General features: G+C 45.5%; 1 protein-coding gene across 1 annotated transcript; it reads left to right on the forward strand.

Annotated features, from left to right (window-relative positions):
* Positions 1-293: 293 nt before the first annotated feature.
* ift20 (intraflagellar transport 20 homolog (Chlamydomonas)) lies at positions 294-3,904 on the forward strand. Its single transcript, XM_080459197.1, has 5 exons — positions 294-553; positions 1,753-1,889; positions 1,971-2,056; positions 2,529-2,632; positions 2,896-3,904. The coding sequence occupies exons 1-5, from the start codon at positions 372-374 to the stop codon at positions 2,975-2,977; spliced, it is 591 nt and encodes a 196-aa protein (XP_080315323.1). The 5' UTR covers positions 294-371; the 3' UTR covers positions 2,978-3,904.
* Positions 3,905-9,226: the final 5,322 nt, after the last annotated feature.

Here is a 9,226-nt window from a genome sequence, read left to right on the forward strand (position 1 = left end):
TGGCTCCATCATGTTGCTGCTCTAAAAGGAGAGGACAGCGTCCCAATGTCCCGTCTGCAAACTGCTTCCATTTCCTCTCTAGACTTTCTATAAGTATGCTACATTAAATAAATAAATAAATGAAATAATTCTTAATTTAATAAAATAAAAATGAAAGCAATGATTCTTCACAGTCATGTAAATGTATATTTGCGTGGTTTTCTTCAGAAAACACGTCGCTGTCACATAGACTTGTTTAGGCTGACGGGTCAGACTTGCCCCTCACAAGATGGCGGCCGCTCTGACGTATCGGAGCAGTGGGCGGAGACAGGCTGCGCGGCGTCTAGTGTTTATGTCTATGCTTACAATTTTTGAACAGATGGGGCACGCATATGATGTGTAAGTCTTGCGCGCACTGGCAGTGGGTGGGGCTTGTAGCGTGTGGTTGCCCGGGCAGCGGAAGAAGTGGGCGGGGCTTACTCCAGGCTCCGCTCACTGTGTCTCACACACAGACGGTGCGGTGCCACATATACACTCAGACTCCGCTGCGTTCACGGCACAGCGTCTTAAACAGGTAAAACCGACACTTTTATCCCTATTAAGCATGTCACCACTGACACGGAGAGCCAGGCTATCTAACCAAACTAAGTTAGGCTCACGGAGGCCGATGAGCGCCCTACATCTACCTTTAGTAAACAGGCTAGCGTCACGGAGCTAAGAGCTAGTAAGTTCATTCAAGTGGCTCACTTAGCCTGGAAGCTAGCAGTGACTCCGAGACGACAACAGCTGTTTACTAAAGACTGGGAGAGAGATCAACCGGTACTAACCGATTCAGCAGTGCTCGTGTCCACGATTAGATTCGCGGGAATCAAACCGTGGGAGAAGGATCCATCGGTACAAACCTTTAATATAGGCTTCATAAATGGGTGTTTCGGAATAAGTGGTTTCCTTGTTAACTGGTGACGGACTACCTTCAGCGTTGCTCGTTGCTGCGAGTAACAGTCACATACAATCAGCTCATATTTTTCATGTGAACGTTATTATGCCTTTTTATTGAATGGAATACACACAGAGCCGTCCAACCTGGCTTTGGTTTACATCTTTTAGTGTAAGTCTTTATATATTTCTGTGTGTCGCAAACAGCTGGGAAGAAAATGGAGTATTCATCAAGTGAAAAAGTACATTTCCCCACTTTTAACTTTGCTTCTACGGGATTCTCTTTCAGTTACCTCTAAACATGTGCGAAATCATTATGTAAAACAGCAACTTTTCAATCTGAATGGAGTTGAAATAAAATGTTTGCTCTTTTTCTACACCAACTGCAAAAACAGCTGACACTGCAAGTGTCTTTCAAATCCATCAAAATTCACAACCTGAAATGTAAACTGGAAAACCCCAGAGGGGATTTTGTGTGCCTGCTTCTCGCCCCTGCTAACAGACGCTAATCTCCTTAGATCCCCTCCATTGGGTGCCTCTCCCATCTGCTTTGTATGGGACATTTGTCCGCAGTTCTTTGCGATTTATTCGGAAATGGTGAGCTGAATCGTTAACAAAAGTCATAGCAACCTGTGTCTGCACGCTTCGATGTGCTTTTTGTGTCTGCGCTCTCAATGGGGCGGGACTAGCTACCCAAAGAAAAAAGTATTAGAATAAAAAAATGATAATAAAATTGACAAACCACCCACGGTAGTAATATTTTAGCCTCTCACTGCCCATTTGAGTTCAACTCACAGGATTATAATCTGGTCTCCTGCTGTTTGTCTTGTGCCACAGGCCCGTGACCATGGCTAAAGACCCGCTAGCCGAAGCGGGCTTCTTTTTTGATGAGCTGAAGAAGCTGCGGGTTCTGGAGCCGGACGCCAGCCAGAAGACGTCTGAGCTCAAAGACGAGTGCAAAGAGTTTGTGGACAGTAAGGAGATGTTTTGATGTTCCTCTCCGGACACCCACCAGCTGAGACGGCGTGTTCACATGTGTGTTTCTCTCCTTTCAGAAATTGGTCAGTTTCAGAAGATCGTGGGCGGCCTGATCGAGCTCGTGGATGAATTAGCCAAAGAGGCCGAGACAGAAAAGATGAAGGTGAGCTGGATGTTTGACAGTCGTCCTCAACATCTGGATGTGGTCCTAACTTTATGGTTCCAGCTGCAAGCGAAAGTCCCAAAACTTAAAGATATGTTTTAAAATGTGATCCGATCTGCTTTTAATAACCACAAACACAACGTGTTTCACAACTTCCTGTGAGCTCAACTCTTTGAACTTATCTCAGTACATCTCCAGTTCAGTCGGGTCCAAACTCTGACCTGCTGCAGCTGGATCTTCAGCAGGTTCCTTGAATCACAGCTTATCTTCAATAGAGTCCAGAACCTAACAGAACAAGCTCTTTCATCTTTGATCTGTCTTTTTGAACTCCTGTCTTCACTGCAGCTGGAATTAAAACAGTTTGTGTTTCTTCGTACTCTCATGCTGATCAAATCACGTTTTTACAAAAACTTTATGCAGAAAAGTAAAACCTGTGATGCTGAAGTTTTCACCTGCCACTGTTCTCTGTCAGGCGATCGGAGCTCGAAATCTGCTGAAGTCTGTGGCCAAACAAAGAGAAGCCCAACAGCAGCAGCTGCAGGCGCTCATAGCTGAAAAGAAGATGCAACTGGAGAGGTAATCTATTACTGTTTCTCCATCACGGCCCGATCGAGGGAAAGGTTTGCTCAGAAAATAAAGACGACCTTATTGGATCTGTAGTATCTTTGGTCAGGGCTGATTTTAGTGTTTCTTAATTTATCGGTGTTCAGCAGTTTGAAGCTCAGCATCAGCATGGCGGCAGTGTGGAAGGGCCATTAAACCCAAATGTCAGGGAAGCCAGAAGCCAGACTGGCGTTCTTTGACGCCCCGGGTGTTAACGCGCTCTGCTCCTGCTGCAGGTATCGCATCGAGTACGAAGCTCTGTCCAAAGTGGAGTCGGAGCAGAACGAGTTCATCGACCAGTTCATTCTGCAGAAGTGAGGCCGTCGACCACAAACCTCCAACCTCAGAGTGCCTGAAGCGTCTCCTCTGCTGCCAGGCTTCTTTCTCAAGCAATCCAGTGGCTCCGCCTCCAGCCTGACTGTGGCGCTGTCTGCAGACCCACACCAAGGAGGCCGGAGCGCTTCATCCAAAGGCTAACTATTTATACTATTTATACGCCAGGACTCGCCTGTATATCTACTTTTATGACTTTTTGTATCGGTCTGGACCAACGCAGCATGTGCATGCATTTTATAAATCTGTTGAAGTTCCTGAGTGGATCAGGAGGTTTTTATTCCATCCGTCATGGTCCAGCACAGGGAGACATTCACACATGTTCGTCTCCTGATGACGTCCAGCTGCTTCCAGTGATGTTCATCCCCCAACAGGAACCAACAGGAACCAACAGGAACCAACAGGAACCAACAGGACCAGTTCAGACATCATGTGGAGGTATAAAAAGAAAAAATGCAACCAAGGAAGAATTTCAATCTCTGACATGAAGCCGGAGTGAAACTGAACCAGGTACCACATTACACAGAACATAACCTCAATGGATTTGAACCTATTTGCTGCACATTGCAGCATTTCAGTCCGACTACTGGACCAGAACAAACACAAATAAGGACTGTTGACGTTTCACTGTATTTTACACCAAAACCACATAACAGTGAAAAGGTTTGGTAAAGAGATGGAGAATACCCTATTTTCTGGACTGTAAGTCACACCTGGGTGTCTGTTTCAAGAAGAGCCAGAAAAATAAACTCTTTTCAAGCATGAATAAAAAAGTTGATTAACATGTTTAAAACTCTTGTAACAAACACCTTCTTATAAAAACTGTTATTTTGTGCAGATCTTTCCTTCTTGGAGACGTTTTCTAACTCCGTCTATCAAATACAAATTATTGGAGATTTTTCTGTGGTACTGAAGCAGCTGTCTATTAATACAGCGGCATCTAGTGGTCTCAGATGGTATGTACCGATATATATATATATATATATTTAATGTACGAGAAGCCAAACAACTACAATAGTGTGACCTATAGTCTGGGAAATATGTCAACTGGTATCAGATGCTATTCGTACGTCGTTGCACTTAAAGGGAAACTTTGGGATGTTCAGATTGTACTGGTCCATAATACTGGATAGAAGTGTCGGTACCATCACGTTCACATGTTCTATACATAATATTTAATTTAAAACAAAGATTGAGTAATTTATTTGACCTGTGAGTCTCTGAGAAAAACAACCAACTTCTTTTCCATTCCTTTCCTGGACAACGTGTGTGTGTGTGTGTGTGTGTGTGTGTGTGTGTGTGTGTGTGTGTGTGTGTGTGTGTGTGTGTGTGTGTGTGTGTGTGTGTGTGTGTGTGTGTGTGTGTGTGTGTGTGTGTGTGTGTGTGTGTGTGTGTGTGTGTGTGTGTGTGTGTGTGTGTGTGTGTGTGTGTGTGTGTGTGTGTGTGTGTGTGTGTGTGTGTGTGTGTGTGTGTGTGTGTGTGTGTGTGTGTGAGATGTGAGGAAACCAGGCGCGGCGTTCAGGTAAGCGGCACCGGTTCCGCGTGCAGCTGCTGCTGCAGCTCTTTGTATCTAGAACCTTGCAGTGCCTCCAGAACCGGTGCGGTCCAGCAGGAGCCACAACACCATGGTTTACTTGAAATACCCTCGATTACACAAACGGATCATTGTTGCGGTTGTCGTGTTTCAATAAACGACTTCATGCATACTTGTGGATCTTTTCTTTTTGCATTAATTGAAAATAATTATCCAGAGTGAGGCGATCCAGTGTTGATCAGATTATCCAATCAGTAATCTTTTGAAATTTGTAAAGAAATATTTGGTGGCGTGATGTTACTTTGACTGATATTCACTGATTTGGAGGAAAAACCCACAGAATCCAGATTTTCTCTCTTACTTTGTGTTCCCGGTTCTGAATTTGACGCTCACACTCCTGTATGCTGCAATCAATTGGTTTGTCCTTGAAGCGAAGCAGCCCCAAGCCATGATGCTCCCGCCACCCTACCCTGCTCCCTATTGTGTTCTTCCCAAATAGAAAAAAGCCACAGAATTACTGCAGTTTTCTTTATTGTCCAAATCTGTCAGCTCATGCTGACCACATGAAGCCATCCTGCTCCGACACAGGAGAACAAACGTGGAGTTTAGCTGGCGAACAGACGGGACGGCCACCAGTCACACTCACACTACCGGACCCCCTGCTGCCTCGTCCAGCTCACTTCTCAGGATATTGTCAATCACCACAGAGACCTTGTCTAAGAACTTTCCTGCTTGTGTCACGCAAGGATAAGATTCAAACGTTTCTCTGCTGGCTGGAAACTGGAACTATGTAAAAATGTCCGTCTGGCATGAGGTTTGTGTCTTTACTTCATGGAGAATCCAGCCTGCGCCTGCGCCTGCGCCTGCGCCTGCGCCTGCGCCTGCGCCTGCGCCTGCGCCTGCGCCTGCGCCTGCGCCTGCGCCTGCGTCTGCTCTTTGGATCATCAGGTGAATCCTTTCCGGGTCGTCCTGGTCTGAGTGGCAGTTGGAACCCAGGAGGATGGACACCGCCACGAACACGTAGGAATGAGTTTAACATTGGGAGGGACGACCTGACAGCTCCCGAAATAGTTTAAGAAGAAATGTCAAAAATGAACGACATCGCAAACCACTGCTTCTCCTTCTTTCTCTGTGACAAGTTATTCACTTTGAAATATCACATGATTAAAATACAAAAATGATAAGTTTGAACATTATAGAATTATACTTCTCAAAATCAAGAGTACTTCATGATGCCCGTGGTCGTTAGAAATCCCAGTGAGCAGATCGGGTCTGCAAGGTTGGGAATCACTGGTCCAGAAGACTGATGGAATATTAATTATAGGAACATTCAGAGGCTCCCTGGGACGCAGCAGGTTCTCACCTGTCCAGGGTATCCGACCTGGAGCTCTTGTTAAGAAGATCAACAGTCATGTCAGATCTTCAGGTGCGTCTTTAGGACTGTGCCTGCATCCTCATCCTCCTTCCTGAAGCCATAAGAACAAGAAGACAATTCAGCAGTGACTCAGCCAGCTGCTGAGAAAAAAGCTTTTCTGCAGGACTGTTCATACTCCAATAAGAAGCTGTCGAGCTGGCAGGCCACGCCCCACCGCAGCAGGCCACGCCTCCTCACAGCAGGCCACGCCCCCCGCAACAGCCACATGTCTGTGAAGCCCGTTTAAACTTTTCAACTGCAGCTTATCTCTGTCCTCCAGAGCTTTCAGAACCCCATTCCTCTGAACTGCTCCAGTAATAAAGAGAGCTCTGTCAGAGCGCCATGCTGGTTGGTTTGAACTCCAGGAGCTGACAGCTGTTCGTGATGCGTTCAGGTGCATCACGTAAGCCTGCACTCCCACATTTTAAGGAGCTGCGGCGCTCCTACAGTAGAGAGGTTACAAGCTAAATATGATTAAAATATGACTGATGTTCATTAGCGAGCTGGAACACATGAGCAGCACACGGCAGAGCAGAAGTTTAGGCAGAGCAGCTCCTACACAGAACAGCCAGGACGGCTGGAACAGCCCAAACTAGTTTCTTCAGCCAGAAGGAGCTGGAAGAAGGAAATGACGTCATTTAGTTCGACAGGACCCCGGAGTGCTGAACTTTCTTCTGTGGTCTGAACCATAGACATATATGTGTGTGTGTATATGTCTATGTCTGAACCTACATGTCCATGTCTTCTCTGCTCCCTGCTGGTGACAGAAGGTATTACATCTACAGAGCAGGGAGGAGCTGCATTTCTGCTTTAGAGGCAGTTTTATAAAGAATGCCGCTGCAGCGATGATTTAGATTTTAAAGTTGATATTTTATATGAAGATCCACTTCCAGTTTCTATTCACAATGTGACTGAAACATCCGGATCAGTAGCATTTATATAGCAGCTTCTCCTACCACATGTTCGCCCTGGTTTAGCTCAGTGGTTACTTCCCTGACATTCTCCACCTCGGAGATCCTCAGTTCCTCCCTCTGTCGAGGGATCGACCCACGGGCGCTGTCCAGTGCTTTTGATTTCTGGATTCATGAAGCATCCATGACATTCTCTCCTCCTGGGTGTTTGTGTCGGAACCCTATCCTGCCATGTTTTTTGCTGTTGTCACGTGGTGTTAATGTGGGTCGATCTAAAGGGGTTCTAGTCACCTGTCCAGCAGAGGCAGAGGACAAGAAGAGGGGGGAGTTGAGATCGTGTGTTTTTTGTTGATTTACACCATAAAGTAGAATGAACCTTCAGAGGTTCTTGCCTCTCCAGAGAACTGGGTTCACATCTTTCTTCTGTACAGAATGTTGGGGAGGGGCTCCTGTGTCTATGATCAAACACAGCTCTGCTGGTAGGTTGTCCTTTTTAACCTCCTCCATGACCCTCCTGAAGACCAGGACCTGGACTGTGGGGGTTCTTGCTTCTCCAAAGCCATATTGGTTCTGTCTCAGGTGCAGGTCGTTTGCTCTTCAGGCTGAATTTCTTTGGAGTGAATTCAGAAGCTTTAAAGACGCCATCATCAATGTCCGGATTACGGAGGACAGCAGGTTTCCTTCCTCAGCTTCCTCCACTGCCGTTGGTCAGTCCCGGAGTGAGTAATCAGAAATGTCCTCTTCCTCCTGGACTGTTGTCTTCAGCCTGGCCCTTCTTGGCTGTCATGCACCAACTTCTCCATGACTCTCCAGAACTTTGTTCTGACTGAGATGTCTCTTCCCTCCACACCTTTTCCATCAGTTCCACTCACTAGATGTTATCATCCCAACTGAAGACAGGTTGTTTTATCTGATTCAGTACCTCACGGTTCTAATCCTGGTCAAAGTTTCAGTATCACTCATCATCAGTGGATTTTAAAGTTGATATTTTATATGAAGATCCTCCTCCCGCTTCTATTCAGTCACATCCGGATCAGGAGCATTTATATATCAGCTTTTCTCCCGTCATGTTCGCACTGGTTTAGCTCAGTGGTTACTTCCTCTGACATTTCATAATCTATGATCCTCAGTTCCTCCCTCTGTCGAGGGATCGACCCACGGGCGCTGTCCAGTGCTTTTGATTCCCTGTCATGACAATAAGAGTAAAAAAATATGTTTTTAACTGCCGTGAACCTTCATGTGTACTCGTAGTACTTTATTCTGATTCCAGTATATCTTGTCTGCCTCAGGGAAGCTGCGACACAAACACGACTGATCGGAACTTTCAACTGTTATACCTGCTGTCATCAACAGGGGGCGTAGAAGACCTGGAAAGAGCAGGACTGCAACATTAATGCCCCTGTGGCAAGTGATGGTCACTCTTCTGGAGCATGTTTGGCCTCAGAATGAATATTCAGCATCACGATGTTCTACTTCTTCTTTACTGTATCAATGTCTGGACAGTTTGACATCATGAAAGACAATTATATATATATATATATATATACTTCTCGCAGTGACAGTCACATCTAGATCTTTACCTAAGATAAAGTCTCTTTGTCGTCAGGTGTCGTCCTGGTTAAGCTCAGTGGTTACTAGTGGTTACTTCAGTAAACAATGACAAATGTCTACCACTTTCCTCAGTCGAGGGATCAACCCACGGCACTGCCCAGTGCTCTTGGATTTTATTAATTCAACACACAAACACATACTATATATAGATATACACACACACACACACACAAATATATATACACACATATGAACTGTTGTGACCTTAATTAATTTAAATGTATTGTAATATCTGTGCAGTTGTGTTATAGTTGTAGTTTTATAATGGTCAATGATGTTCTGATGGCTTAGACTATTTAGTGTTGTTTGAATACAACCTTGGACTGAGCTGGCATGTGAGTGTCCCAGAGTGGAGGAGGGGTCCAGAGCACACGTCTCCAGGGTTCTAGAGTCCAGTGGTGGTGTCTGACGCTCTGCTCTGCTCCTGGTAATGTGCCTCTTGTGGAAGCGGCTGTTCAGCCATGGGAACCCTCACTGAAGCTCTCTATGCACTGTTCTGGAGCTGCTCTCAAGATGCCATGAAGTTTGGAGGTCTGTAACTCTAGAAGTTGGGCCCCTCTGCACACACTATGTCCCTCCGCATCTGCTGGTAATAAAGTGTATTTCAATCTGAATTAATCGTATTTTGCTGCTTGTTTTAGTGTAAGACACGGTGTCTCAATGGTGTCCAAACATTTAAAAACAAAGAAAAAAAAGGTTTTACTTTCTTCACTGCACTCCTGGGGTGTATGAAGTGATCCGGAAGTGTGTCTTGGCTTCCGGTC

Source organism: Lipophrys pholis, assembly GCF_963383615.2.
Source record: "Lipophrys pholis genome assembly, chromosome: 3".
Classification (NCBI taxonomy): Eukaryota; Metazoa; Chordata; class Actinopteri; order Blenniiformes; family Blenniidae; genus Lipophrys; species Lipophrys pholis.

Coding starts and splice junctions, on each gene's coding strand:
- ift20 (XM_080459197.1), top strand. CDS start 372: ATGATGTGTAAGTCTTGCGCGCACTGGCAGTGGGTGGGGCTTGTAGCG. Junction 1,890..1,970: donor GTGCAAAGAGTTTGTGGACA/GTAAGGAGATGT, acceptor CTCTCCTTTCAG/AAATTGGTCAGTTTCAGAAG. Junction 2,057..2,528: donor CCGAGACAGAAAAGATGAAG/GTGAGCTGGATG, acceptor GTTCTCTGTCAG/GCGATCGGAGCTCGAAATCT.